General features: G+C 42.1%; 1 protein-coding gene across 2 annotated transcripts in view; it reads left to right on the top strand.

Moving 5' to 3' along the window:
• The window catches only part of CACNA1I (calcium voltage-gated channel subunit alpha1 I), a 510,641-nt gene that overhangs the window by 411,089 nt on the left and 83,807 nt on the right, over positions 1 to 15,745 (top strand). For both annotated transcript variants that reach the window (XM_072127725.1, XM_072127724.1), the window contains exons 14-16: positions 5,784 to 5,939; positions 14,050 to 14,140; positions 14,973 to 15,169. In XM_072127725.1, coding sequence (XP_071983826.1) covers positions 5,784 to 5,939; positions 14,050 to 14,140; positions 14,973 to 15,169 — 444 coding nt within the window. The remainder of the gene's footprint in view (positions 1 to 5,783; positions 5,940 to 14,049; positions 14,141 to 14,972; positions 15,170 to 15,745) is intronic.

Here is a 15,745-nt window from a genome sequence, read left to right as displayed (position 1 = left end):
TGCTATGATTGCAACTTCAGGTCTTCAACATGGCGACGACAAATGGGCCGAGTTCCATTATGTATCTGGTGAAACAGCCAAAAATTCTGCCTGACATAGCTCGTTTGATAAGGGGACGATGTATGGAGGCAGTAAAGTAGTAGTAGATTAAAGGTGCTGCAGCTAAAACTATGTTAGTTGGATCTTGGAATGGAGCTGGCGGTCCGCTGCCAGGCGAGCTTTCGCCTGTCCAAGCCCCTGTCTCTCAGCTCCTCCCCACTCAAAATGGGCCTGGGGGCCAGAAGCGTTTACTTTGAAAAGATTATAATTTTCAAAGCAGGCGGGGTCGTTTGAATATTTCATCTAGGAATAATGGAATAGCATAGCGGTTCTATTTTTAATTGTTTTTTCGGAAATGGTTCCATGATTAAGAGCGACAGTATGGGGCATCCATATTGAGCTGCTATGATTGCAACTTCAGGTCTCCAGCATGGCGGTGACAGATGGGCCGAGTTGCATTATGTATCTGGTGAAACACCCAAAAATTCTGCCTGACACAGCTCGTTTGATAAGGGGACGATGTATGGAGGCAGTAAAGTAGTAGTAGATTAAAGGTGCTGCAGTTAAAACTATGTTAGTTGGATCTTGGGATGGAGCTGGTGGTCCGCTGCCAGGCGAGCTTTCGCCTGTCCAAGCCCCTGTCTCTCGGCTCCTCCCCACCCAAAATGGGCCGGGTGCCAGAAGCGTTTACTTTGAAAAAATTATAATTTTCAAAGCAGGCGGGGGCTACAAACAGCACTTCTAAGAACCTTTTGTATAAGATCAAGTGTAGTACTGTTCTTATAAGTTTTGGTTATGGCGGGTGAGGGGAATGTAAACAGATGCGCAAGAAGCGCTGAAATTATATCGGTAAATGATAAAAGTTTGCCAGTATATTTTGTGGATAACACAGCAGGGTGGCGACAAAGTTAACAAGTTTGATGTGGAAGCATTGAAACATTGAAACCCAGTAGTTGTAGGGAGCTGTGTGATCATTTAGGACGATGGTATGGTCAGCTACGTACTCCCTCACCATCTTTCTGTAAAGATCAGCCCTACTCTGCTGAGACTGGGGACAGGTGACAGTGTCTTGCTGGGGTGACATAAAACTGGCAAAGGCCTTGTAAAGCGTACCCCTGCCAGTGCTGGACAAGCTGCCTGCTTGCCTACTCTCCCTCGCTACTTGACCCGCAGAAGTACGCCCTCTGCCGCTAGCGCTGTCAGAAGGGAAATACTGTTTCAGCTTGTGCACCAGGGCCTGCTAGTATTCATGCATTCTCACACTCCTTTCCTCTCCAGGGATGAGAGTGGAAAGATTATGCTTGTACCGTGGGTCCAGGAGAGTGAATACCCAGTAATCGATGGTGGAATAAATTCTTTGAACACGAGGGTCAAGGGATAGGCAGCCTAGCATGAAATCTGCCAAATGCGCCAGAGTCCCAACTCGCAAGAATTTACTCCCCTCGCTGGCCTGACTGTCCATTTCCTCCTCCTCCAACTCCTCCAACTCCTCTTCTTCTGCCCATACACGCTGAACTGTGAAGGACTCCCCTCTTCTGTCTCGCCAACATTCTCCTCCACCTCCTCCGATATGCACTGAGAAACAGACCTGAGGGTGCTTTGGCTATCAACAAGGGAATCTTCTTCCCCCGTCTCTTGTGACGAGCGCAAAGCTTCTGACTTCATGCTGACCAGAGAGTTTTTCAACAGGCCAAGCAGCGGGATGGTGAGGCTGATGATGGCGGCATCGCCACTGACCATCTGGGTTGACTCCTCAACGTTACTCAGCACCTGACAGATATCAGACATCCACGTCCACTCCTCATTGTAAACTTGAGGAAGCTGACTGACCTGACTACCAGTTCTGGTGGAAATTGACATCTGGCAGTCTACAATCGCTCTGCGCTGCTGGTAAACTTTGGATAACATGGTTAATGTTGAATTCCACCTCGTGGGCACGTCGCACAAGAGTCAGTGAGCGAGCAGTTGGAGGGGGCGCTGCGCTGCCCTGAGAGTGGCAGCATCTGTGCTGGACTTCCTGAAATGCGCACAGATGTGGCGCACCTTCGTGAGCAAATTAGACAGATTGGGGTATGTCTTGAGGAACCGCTGAACTATGAGATTTAACACATGGGCACATGTGTCAGTCTGCCGAGTTGCAGAGCCGCCACCAGGTTACGGCCGTTGTCACACACAACCATGCCTGGCTTCAGGTTCAGCGGTACCAGCCACAGATCAGTCTGCGCCGTGATGCCCTGTAATAGCTCTTGGGCGGTGTGCCTTTTATCGCCTAGGCTCAGCAGTTTGAGCACCGCCTGCTGTCGCTTTGCGACGGCACTGCTGCTGTGCCTTGAGCTACCGACTGATGGCGCCATGCCCACGGATGGTAATTCGGAGGAGGAGGTGGAGGAGGGGTGGGAGGAGGAGGAGGCATAGTAGGCCTGAGAGACCTGGACCGAGGTAGGCCCGCAATCCTCGGCGTTGGCAGTATATGAGCAGCCTCAGGGTCAGACTCAGTCCCAGCTTCCACCAAGTTAACCCAATGTGCCATCAGCGATATATAGTGGCCCTACCCGGCAGCACTCGTCCACGTGTCTGTGGTCAGGTGGACCATGTCAGAAACGGCATTGGTCACAGCACGGATGATGTTGTCTGACACGTTCTGGTGCAGGGCTGGGACGGCACATCGGGAAAAGTGGCGGCTGGGAACGAATACCGAGGGGAGGCCGCCGCCATGAGGTTGCGATAGGCCTTGGTCTCTACCAGCCTATAGGGCAGCATCTCTAGGCTAAGTAATTTGGAGATTTGGACGTTGAGGGCTTAGGCGTGTGGGTGGGTTGCACTGTACTTCCTCTTGCGCTCCAGCGTCTGGGGTATGGAGAGATGAACGCTGCGCATGGAGACATTGGTGGATGCTGTGGAGGATCGTGGAGGCGAAGGTGTGGTTTTCGTACGGGAGGTGTTTGGGCCGGGGTCCTGGGCAGGGGGCTGACTAGCAGAGGCAGCAGATGACACAGGGGAAGGAGCAGTGGTGTGCCCGGCCGGAGGTGAACGGCCTTGGTTCCATTGAGCGGGGTGTTTAGCATTCATATGCCTGCGCATACTGGTGGTGGTTAAGCTGGTAGTGGTGGAACCCCTGCTGATCCTGGTGTGCACAGGTTGCACACCACAGTCCGTCGGTCATCCGGTGTTTCTCAAAGAACCTCCAGACTTCCGAAAATCTAGCCCTCGCCACGGGAGCTTCACTACGTGAAACATTTGGTGCTGATGCACCAGCTCTGGCCTTGCCTTTCTTCGTCTGGCTCAACCACTGCCTCTTCCAATCTGTTCTTGTCGAGGACTCGCCTCCGTCTCAGAAGCACTGTGTTCACCCGGCCTATCAACCCAGCTTGGGTCTGTCACCTCATCATCCTCCGATCCCTCAGTCTGCTCCCCCCTCGGACTTCCTGCCCTTACAACAACTTCACCACTGCCTGACAACCGTGTTTCCTCATCGTCCGACACCTCTTTACACACTTCTTCCACTACGTCAACAATGTCATCATCACCCACAGACTGCGACCGGTGGAAAACCTGGGCATCGGAAAAGAGCTCAGCAGCAACCGGACAAGTGGTTTGTGACTCTGGGAAGGGTCCAGAAAACAGTTCCTCAGAGTATGCCGGTTCCAATGCCAAATTTTCCTGGGAGGGGGCAGACTGGGGGGAAGGAGGCTGAGGTGGAGGAGCTGGAGGAGTGCTGATTTCGGTGACATGGGTGGACTGCGTGGAAGACTGACTGGTGGACAAATGGCTAGAAGCATTGTCCGCAATCCACGACATCACCTGTTCGCACTGTTCTGGCCTCAACAGTGCACTACCACGAGTCCCAGTAACTTGAGACATGAACCTAGGGAGTGCAGCTCTGCGGCGTCCCCCTGCTCCCTCATCAGCAGGTGGTGTCTCACCCCCCAACTCTGACCCCTGCAGTAGTTGGACGCCCACGCCCTCGTCCTCTACCCCTAGCCCTTGTGTTCAACATTTTCAAAATTAAAGTGTAATCTGTAATTTTTTTTAGTGTTTTTGTTTTTTTAACAAAACGATGCTATCCTATTGCTATGGCTAGTTTCTAACCTACACTGACAGCACACAACAGGATTTTGTGCTCTGCCTGATGACTTTTAATTTTGAGGAAAAAAAAAAAGAAAAGAAAAAGCAGACTGTGCCTAATTCAATCAAACCCCTAATAAATTGTCCCACTTAGTTTGAGATGGATATGTGTGTCACTAAGAGCTAAAGAGAACGTTCCCAAGTCTCCCTGCAAATTCGTCCCAATATGGTACTAGCTGCACTACTAGTGCCAGCAAGCCCAGCCACAAGCAAATAAAAAAAAAAAAAATATATATATATATATATATATATATATATAACGCTATTGTAGCCCTAACAAGGGCTGTTGGGTTCTTGTAGTATCACTCCTGCCTAACACTAATCTAATAGAACACCCTAATGCTATCCCTGACCAGCAGCAGCTCTCTCCCTAACGGCATCCAGACAGAGAATGATCCAAGCAGAGCGGGCAGGGGCTAGTCTATTCCAGGGTCACCTGATCTGGACAGCCAACCACTGCTATTGACATGTACGTGTACCACATCATTCTGGGTAGAGTGCAGAGTCTCCTGGCTTGTGATTGGCTCTGTTTCTGGCCGCCAAAAATCAAAACGGCAGGAGATGCCGTTTTCTCGAGCTGTCGAAATATTCGTCCGAGCAATGAGCAGTTTCGAGTACACTAATGCTCAAACGAGCATCAAGCTCGGACGAGTGTATTCACTCATTTCTAATGACAATGTATTTCGATGCCAGACTTACTTCTTCATCAGGTCGGAATAATATAATATATAAGATAAAATTAAGCGATTTTGAAAAGTATATATAGAACGAAAATAAAAGTTGGTGTAAAAATGACTATGATCTCAACATCATCATCATATATGTAATAAGGACAGTGTTTCGCAAAGCTATCACCCCAATGTATGTATTGAAAGACTATAACTTAAGTAAATATGTCGTCTTTACAAGCTTTTGGAGAGGGACATGAGATGGCAAGCTTAAAAAAAAAACATGATTCAGCATTACTCATTTAAAGATAAATGTGTCTGTGCCAGAATGTGTTCAATTGTATCGAGAAGAACCGTAAGACACAACACATGACCTTTTTGTGAGAAAGTCTTTGCTTTGCTTTATTTTTCCAGCTTTCATTTATAACATAATTTTACTAAAAAATGTTATTAAAGGTTCTGTTAACTTTAAAAAACCAATTTCTCTTGTTACTACATTATTTAAGTGTAAATTTATGTAATTTTAAAATAAATTACATAATTTTTAAATAAAGCTTGAGGACACAGTAACAATTTAGGACAAGCAAAGACATATTTCACCCAATCGATATTTACATGCAGTATACATCACACCATATGCCCTGTTAAGGCATAACCATGTCATGGGGTTGGTCTCCTACTTGGAGTTGATCTTTATTAGACTTTGGCCTATGTTGGTTTTGGTATAATACCATCATTGAGTTACCTACCTTTCCCTGTGTTCTTAAAGTTGAAAGTTGGTTAAAAATCTGGTCGACCCCACACACATGAAATAGTTGGCCAGCCCCACTTAAATTGAAGGGTTCAACCGATGTCAGTCTTATTTTTTATAGGCGCCTTAAGTCTAATAGGATTTAATTGTGTAGGTTTTCCATTCTAAATATACTTTACTATCTTTTAACTTTCCCCTAGATACTGACACAGGAAGACTGGAACGTGGTGCTGTATAATGGGATGGCCAGTACCTCTCCTTGGGCTGCCCTCTACTTTGTGGCCTTGATGACATTTGGGAATTACGTACTCTTCAATCTTCTGGTTGCTATCTTGGTTGAAGGATTTCAAGCGGAGGTAAAATGTTATTGCAGTTTTTATTGAGCACTGTCTAAGCCTATAAGAGGTGTTGGAGGATGGGACCATTTCAAACATATGTCTAACATTTTATAAAGAGTGTCAAATCTGCAGAGAGATGCTTATATCTTTGAAGCATACGGATCGCAAATATAATTTGACAGCCTGTAAGAACTTCCTGACCTAACCAGTCTATCCATTTGTAATGAGGTTTAAAGGAACACTGCCAAATGATATGTAAACAGCAAGCGTTACTATTTTAAGGACCACTCTCTATGTTTCCTAAAATATGCCACTTCTACTGTATATCTTATGCTAATTCAAAGCATAACCGGGGCTGTATTTATTTTATCTCCAATTCTCATAAATAATAAAGTGAATACATTTATTCATCATTCCAACATGTTCTATTGCACTGGCCTACCTTATAGGATGCAGATTACTATTGTAATACTGATTGCAAGGTCATGCTTTAGCTATGACGTAAACATGGAGATCAGATGTTCAGGCATTGTTGCATTCATAATGACAATCCTAACATATACTGTATGATAGCTCGCCCATTGTAGTTAGTGTTAGTTATTTGTACATGGCATAAGTGTCTTACATGTTATCTGGAGTGGAACGAACTCGGAATTCTAATTCCATGATGTAAAAGAAAATATTCTTCATATTCTTCCTTTGTCTACTTGAAGAACATACCAAGTTGTTTGGTTCAAATTAAACTTTATACATGTGAATGATTTTTGCCAAATACTAGAAACGACAGCTCCTTGTGCGAGTAAGTGAACGAAATGTAAATGTAAAAAAACACCTCCCACAGTTAATCAATTATGCAGTAAGAACGATGACCTAGGTGGGTCGGTTTTCCAGAAGATCCAAATAGACATTACTTCTAGAAATAAAATTTGACTGTTTTCATTGAATAATACAGCACATTTTGCACAGGGACCCAAGCCCTCATCGGGTAGGATTACAAGATAGTATGAAATGGCTCTGAATGTCATCACCCCAGTAGTTGGACCAAGCGTAATTGAAGCGCTCGTCACATGGCCAAACTTCGTAGAACTATCATTGGATTCCAAGAAAATACTGGATTTGTTGCTGAAGATGATAGGTTTTCAGTCTTGAGCAGTTCTGCTTCCTCAAACAACATTTCAAATGACTGGCAGTCAATAGCAGGAAGCGTAACTGTAACATCACATATCCTTCTTCTAAGCACCTGGAGATGGTGCAGCCATAGACAAGATTGTGTAATAAGACATATATCTAGATGATTGACAGCAAAACTGTAGGAGCTATAAATCCACTACTGGTGGTCTGCTTCAGCTCTCTGGAGCCTTTTCACCATGTGTGCATACCCTCACATAACATCTGCTTTCAACTGTGGGCAGATTGACACGGCCATGAGCCATGGGCTGAATGAATATTATAGCCACTACAAGTCTGATATTCACTTTCTACTTATGATACAAGAATCAAGCTTCTTGGGGAGTATTTCATGGATGAAGTTCCCTCACAGTATAAAATTTGTTAGGTGATTTGGACGTTCTTAGACCCTTCTTAATACATCATCAAAGTGTAAACATCATTTAACAAACTCTCACTGAGTGTCCCCTAGCAAAATGTTCTTTTGCGTCTTGGTGTCCAGTCAGATCACACCTGTATTCATTTGCATATCTGCCCATGTTTAGTTCTGACATCTGACATCACTATCTGGATGCATTATTTTTTGTCAATGAGCGTATATGGATTTGAGTGGTGAATGGCCTAATCGTTAATTAAACACATTACACTTGTGTCCACGTTGTTCAGGGATATAAGTCAAGCTTGATGGCACAGCTGCATACAAGAATATTAATGTGCATTAGAAGGATTTAATGTTTAAATAGCCAGCAATTACAAGGCTCTAATTATAATTAGTTTCAACCATATGTTATGTGGGAACAGCTCAGTCCCTTTTCCCACCGGCATTTTTAGCAAATCTTGGCCACAATTGCTTAAGTGGAAAATATTAAAATGACCTTATTGGTATGCCGAATACAGGAGTCTTATATTGTGTGACAGGGTCAAGTACTTTGTTCATAGAGTGCTTAGTACTCAAGGGTCAACCACATTTTACTGTATCCAGTTAATAATAATCTTCATCCTTTGAGTCATAGGAGTCACTTTGTCCCTACTTTAACAACCAAAATGGATGGAAATTACATAATTCTGAAATCTGTTTATTTAAACCTTAAACTTAAACAAATATCAAATATATATATGTGTGTATTTAGTATATATAGACCCTATTGTCCATACTGCTAAGTATGAGGGATATTTAATAAACACACATTTTAAGCTCAGAATACTGTCCATGAATTTCATGTGTATTTTTATGTCCATTTTTTTAAATGGGTCTGTGGTGTGTTTTCTTACTCTTTTCACGTTTGCAGATTACACAGTGACGTAACAAGATACCAGTGGGCCCCAGTGCAAACTTAGAATCAGAGCCCCTATATACCTAAACACTTGCTGCCGGCCCCAACCTGCTCATAATACTTGAGAATATACATATATACGCTCCCCAGACATATGCACACATATTTAGATTTATCAGAAGTGTCTGAGAGCAGACACCATGGAACCCAATCAGAGCTTGGCTTGATTTCATAAATAGCTGTGGGAAAAAGTTGAGCTCTGATTGGCTGCCACCGGCAACTAGAACAGTTCTGCTCTCAGACACTTCTGATAAATTTTCCCCATACACTATATATATATGTATAGCACACATATATAAAGACAGCACCATATATATAGGTTACACATTGAAATACACAAACACTCAAATACAGGCCTGTGACCAGGACAAGGGGGCATCCTCTATGCTTATTGCCATAGACTAGGATTATTTACTGTAAGAGCAGTGAGACTATGGAACTCTCTGCCGCAGGAGGTTGATATGGCGGACTCTATGTACATGTTCAAGAGAGGCCTGGATGACTTTCTGGAGAGCAGAGATATCAGGGGTTAAGGGGATAAAACATTTGTTTAATTCTTAGATGGACTTGATGGACTTGCGTCTTTTTCCAGCCTTATATACTATGATACAGGTGCAGATAAATATATATACCCACACTAATACCCACATACATGTATAATACTAATAATATTGCAGTAACTAATACACCGCACACAGCAATCTATAAATGCTGGGAATATACTGCACATTAATATATAGCACCAAAAAATTACTGCACACCAGGGCTGCCATAAGGAAGATATGGAGATCACTTGCTGTATAACTCAGTCGTAGCTCCGACCTTCTACCTCTGATCTGTCCTGGTCATCATCTTGGTGGCTCCTCACAAATGACAATTCTATTCCATCAGTTACAGAACTTTGATAACTTCTTCAGCGATGGTGATAAACATTGCATCTGAGCACAATCCCCTTCTAATCTTTTTCCTTCACCTGCAGGGAGAGGGGGTTGAGATTTTTTTGAGCAACATTTTTTAAACATCTGGATTCCAAAGATAAATCAGGAGCAACACATTCTGTGGTCTGCATGTTGGAAAAAAATAGAAAATTCTGTGCAATTTTTAAAACATCCAATTTTTGAAACACGAATGAGTGATTAATGAAATAAAAAGCAGTGAAAGTATACTAGCTGTAAAAATCATGGAACACATACAAATGTGAATCACGCAAGTTTGAAAGAGCTCTTGAATTATAAGTTTCGGGCTCTGAGTGACTCCAAATTGACTCCAGAAGACTGGGGCATGCCCACAATGGCAGTCCAAGCTAAGATAACCAAATAACCAATGAAACTGTCAAAGAAATAGTCATATGCATTTACTGAAGATCATTTATCTTAGAGTTTTCTCCTTTATTTCACTTATATTTGTCACTTTTTTGGCACATTTGTATATGTGCGACTCTTCCACTAGCCTATCAAAGTTAGCTGTGCAAGAATATTTGTTGCTCTTGATATATCTTTCAAATCCAGATGTGAATTTATAAAAATAGTTGCAATTTTGGCACAAATCATGGTTAAATAGTCACAAATAAACTCCAATCCCAATCAGGAAATAACTGATAGAAGAGGTTGCAGAAGCATTTTCGACTGTGCGTGATCACGGAAGTTGAAGATTGGTGTATCATGGATTGACAACACTGTTGGAGACAGAACTTCATGCATCAATAATTTCTGCTTCCCTGATATGCACACAAAACCTATGAAAACAAATTGTATCACTGGAAGACGACAGAAGGGATATAGGGGCACTGCTTGTATCCTCAATTTTTTGTGTTACCCTCTAGCATGTAGGGTTAACAGTAATATTTTATAGAGAGTCCATTTTTTTTTCTGGGGGGAAAAAATACAGATGGTGCTCTGACTTAATAAAAATAGGAAAAGTCCTTCATCTAAAACAAAGGCGTGGAGGTGTGGTGCAACAGCTTTGGGGAGGAGATTGAAGGATACAATATCCAATACATTTTGGAGGGAAGGTGACTAGGGAGGAGACTGACGTGGACCTAAGAAGGAGCTACAATCTATTCTTACCAGATAGTACGGTGCGGGGGAACTTCATAAATTCTTCTCCAAACACAATTAAAGGATTTTTTAAAAAATACAAACACGGCAACACATAATTGTAATAACTTTTTTCGAGACAGATTTTCGCCTCATAAGAAAACCCCCATATCATTTTTGTCGTTCAGACCTAGGGCTCCAAGAGCCTCTGTTTTTATTATCCACCATGCCTCTCTTCTAAGAAGTTGTTTCTGTCTATTGCCCCCGTGTGCCGGGACAGGCACTAGTTCCAAACCCGCAAACGACAGAATCTCAGGGTTGCCATTGTGTGCAATCCTAACATGCTCTATTAGGCGCGGAGCACCTTTACCGTTAATGATGGAGTTTTTGTGCTCCCTAAACCGGGTAAATAAGGTCCTTATAGTTTTGCCTATATAGAAATGTCCACATGGGCAAAAAATGGCATAAACAATAAAGCGTAATCTGCATGTAATGAAGGAATTTACTTTATGGTCTATACCTCCTATTTGTAGGGTTTTACCCTGAATCATCTGGGAACAATGGTTACAACTACCACATCTGTAGTTCCCTAAGGGGGTCATCTTTTTTAGCCAATTTCCTTCATTATTTCTCTCTGGGAATCTGCTTCGTACTACAAAGTCTTTGATAGTTTTGCTTCTTCTGAAGGTTACAGTGGGACCATTTTCAGCTATTCCCTTCAATTGTGGGTCTGATTTAATTATATACCAATTTTTATAAATGGCGTTTCTTATTTTGTCAGCCATTGGGCTAAAATCAAAAGCAAAATTAAATTTTGTTAAATGATTTTCTCTTTTCTTTTTTTGGTTTAGTAAAAGTTCAGGGGGTGATGAAAACAAATTGGGCTGAGGGTTGAAAGAAATGCACAACGGCACGACAGCGCTCAAAAGTGCAACAGGGCACAAAGAGTACAAAGGACTCATATGCTCAAAATAGCAAGCACTACCAAAAAAGAGGGAGAGCATATAATACTAAAATAGTCAAAGTTTATTAGATCCGATTTAAAAATAGAACATATAAACAAGGTGGTTACAAGGCATGAAACATGCTCTCCCTCTTTTTTGGTAGTGTTCCCTGATATGCAGCAGAGGTGAAACTGCAATGCTTACACTGTCAGCTTTGCTGCATATTGGGTCTCCAAAAGTTGGGTCAGTATGTGATGCAACACATTTCATGAGTAACTGACCTTGTGAATTCGCCCTTACATTGCCAATATCTGGTATTGTACTTAAAACATTTTCTAAAAAAGTCTGTTTTGTTGTAAATATGATCTGGTTGTTCAGGTATGTATCACTTTTGTATACTTAAAGGGATTTGTCAGGTAGTTACTGGGCGGGGTTACTGCACCACAGTTTCCATTCATTTTTTAACACTATGCTTGTTTTAGAGCTTACGATTACATTCATTGCTCTGCTAGTTGCCCATACACAAAATATTCTACTAACCTAAAATATTAGCTGAATTAAAACATGTTGATGCTTTTTATTCTTGTGGCAATAGGCAACTGTGGAAAGTGTCTGGTAGTTTTCTATTAATTCTTCTCTCCCATTTTAGAACACATCCACAATATATTGTACTCCAATAGTCCTGTGCCACATTGCATTCTGACCACATTCTCCTATATCACATTACAGTGGCATCCTGGTGTAAAGGAAAAATTGACTTTACAGGAGGATAACACATATAAAAAATATATATTGGGTTGTACGGTAATAAAATCATGTAGTTTACTGGTCACTGCCTTACATATGTCTGATAATAACCATCGGGGAGTATGTGCAGTGATTTCCCAAGAATTGCTACAAAAGTAATATAGTACATACAGCAGTTAAGAGAAAGGGAAGGACACAATATCACTGAGCTTTCCCAACCATGAACAGGCATTTTTCAAGATTTATAAATAAAGATAAGTAAATATAAGTGAAGAAGTTATTTATGCATAAGACATAGGTTAATGAAAGTTGTAATTATGGATTACTATTACTAAAAGTAATATAGTGTATGTGCTAACTGTGTCAGTGTGTCTGTATATTATAGAGGTTATACCAAATTACCATCCATTATTTACCCTGGGGATAGGCGATCAGCATACCTGACAACCATCCCTGATCCAGCGGGACGGTCCTGATTTTTGAGCTTTGTCCTCCCTGGCGGGAGGTATGTGCTGGAACCTCCTTCAGACACTTTCCTCTGATTCTGATGTGTGTAGCAGAGCAGACAGGTGATGACATTACGTGATGATGCCATCCCTCCCTGCCAGTTTTACTGCTATGTACAACAGAAAGAGAGAGGAGCTGCTGCGGGGGAACAGGGAAAGGTGAGTATCTCTGTTTACTATTTTACTTTGGGGGCACATTAGGAGGGTTAGGGCCAATATAAGAGGGGGGCACTGGGGAAGGGTACAAAGTAAGAGGGGGAACTGCTAGCAGGGGAAAAATAAGAGGAGGAATTTCTGGGGGTGCAAAATAAGAGGATGGGCTGTACAATTACAGGGGGGGGGCTACTGGGGTAGGCACAATAATATGGGGAGGTCCTTGGGTACACAGTAAGAGGAGGATACAATAAGTGGTTGAGCTGCTGGGGGCCACGGTATAAGGGAGAGCAGTTGGGTAGTGAAAAATGTGAGGAGGAGCTGCTGGGGCTGTACAATAGCAGGGTGAGCTACTGCGGTGGGCACAACAAGATGGGGAACTGCTTGGGGGCACAGTAAGAGGAGGATACAATAAGTGGGTGAGCTGCTGGGGGGCCTTTAAAATGTATGATGGGGAGCAGGAGGACACAATGTGAAGGGAAGCTGGAGAGGCACTTAGGGGAAATTATACTATGTGGGGGTGAAGTAAGGGGTGAAGCAAAAAGCGTGGTTTCTCTCCTGCAAAAGTTGTGAAGTATGGGTGATGAATGTGTAGGGGTCCTGGAGCTCCCAGTTAGCATAAAAAATAGTACGTTTGTCACCCCATCTGAGAGCAGTGGTCATGCTGGCACATTGCTTCTATATTCATCTCGATGAGACAGGCAAAGAGAGAGGCTAAGAAAAACTGAGCGCTCTTGACTCTCTACACATATTTTGACTGCTACTCTATTCCAGTGTTGATTGATAAGGGTCCCAGTAGAGCCTGTATGGTAAAGAACATTAAATAATAGGCCTAAATAAAATTCTGAAAAAGTATGCAAACTACATAAGACAAATGTACATAAATATCAAATATTCTATTGGATAATAAATATTCTGTCCATATTGTAAGAAAAAAGATGAATTAATGTGCAACAGAAAGCCAAGTAAAGTGCGGCCAAAGTCATAGGGTGCAAATAACACAAACGTTATGCTACAATAGATAGATGCACATAACATTACACTGTAATCTTATGGTATTTTTACATACAGTACAACATATGCAGGATTGTGCCAGTGATGTGATACAATATGGAAAATCCTCAGTGATCATCCACCTGTATTGTTCAGACATGACATGAAAATGTAGTAAGATATAGTGTATATTAATTATGTAGAATAATGTTATCTTAAATATTTAATTACAGTTTCTTTATTTATAGGGTGATGCCAATAGATCATATTCTGATGAAGATAGGAGCTCCTCGAACATAGAAGACTGTGATAAATACCGCGAAATTCAGACTGGGTCAGGTAAAAATAAGATCTTAGCTCTTATTAAAGTGTCCTATGATTAGGCGAGTCAGCAGGACTGTGTGCCTTATATCACAATATTAATACATTATGGCAGAACAAATCAATACGGCAATGTCTATCCTTAAAGGGGTTGGGCACTTCATGTTTTTCACAATATGTATGTAAGTGTCGGGGTAGGATATAAGGTAATTTACCAATATACTCTATTAAAAGTTCTGCTTACTTGATAGGTAAAGTGAAGCCTCCAGTCTTTTACCTCATCAGCCAAATATTCCTGCCCATAAAGTGGCCGCAGATGGAGGGTCATGTGATCTGTCCATGATAGGCGATTGCTCATGGACAGTCAGACCCTGATCCATGACCCTCCATCTGCGGCCATTTTATGGGCAGGAATGTCTGGCTGATGAGGTACAAGACAGGAGTCTCAATTCACATATCAAGAATGCAGTGCAGAACTTCCAATACATATATATTGGTAAATTACTATCCTTCCCCCAACACAAACAAAGGAAATCTATCATTTAAACTTAGTCTCCCAACCTAAAGCAAATTAATTATATTGTTGTCCATGTTTGTTTCATGCAAATGTGCAAATGATTCTGAAGTGCTTTAGGGGCGTTAACAGAGCCCCTGTAGTCTCCAGAAGGGGGAACTTCAGCTGGTACTACAAGGACCATTGATCTTGAACACAAAACATCTGTCCAGCTCATATACAGTTCTCATCTGTGCAATTGCCAGCCATTGTGATTATAAAACTTGAACAGTATTAACTATAGTAAATCATGTGCCTCATAAATGAACATGACAGCACATTGACTTCAATTTTTAGATCCAAAGTTTTGCGCTGTTCCAATGACTCCAAATGGACACCTTGAAAACAACCCTATAACAAGTCAGCAGATCGCAGGAGGCATGATGAACACTTCCAGGAATTCTTTACAAAGAGATCAGATGCTTGTGGCCATGGACTGCAGGAAAAGCAGTGTGATGTCACTAGGCCGGACAACTTATGACCAAAGAGCTCAGGTAAAATTAGGCGACCTTTCCCTTGGGTTTAAAGGGAATCCCTCGATAGGCAATGTAAATTGCATATTTTGTTATGTAGCAGTCATGGAGGGCTGTGTAGTCATATCTGTGAAAAATAGATGTGTATTTCAGGATTGTAGCTGGACTGCACAGCCCCTCCCCTCTGCTGTATAAGGCTTCTACTTGAATACTATTAAAGCGAAAGGGTTGTGCTGTGTACAGTGAAGGGATCTTTCAATTGTTCCCAGTATGAAAAAATAATGCAGCATCATTGCATCATGAGGTCATGAAATGTATACTGGGACACACAAAACACATGTCTGAAGAGATGACAAGTCTCCTTTAAGAATAAAGATTTTTATTACTTTAACATTTTAATTACTTTTACATTTTAATGGGTACATTTTACGTCACTGCTTGTTTGCACATTTACGAATCAAAAGGGAGTAGGGATAAGAGGTTGCCAAAGGGAGACACTGTATTATACAGAATACTGCATTCCCCCAATAGTATGTATATAAAAACACAATGCAAACATAACATAAAGGTGTACACAATACATACAAGTCAACCAAG

Source organism: Engystomops pustulosus, chromosome 10, assembly GCF_040894005.1.
Source record: "Engystomops pustulosus chromosome 10, aEngPut4.maternal, whole genome shotgun sequence".
NCBI lineage: Eukaryota > Metazoa > Chordata > Amphibia > Anura > Leptodactylidae > Engystomops > Engystomops pustulosus.
This window is presented reverse-complemented; position numbering and strand designations above follow the sequence as displayed.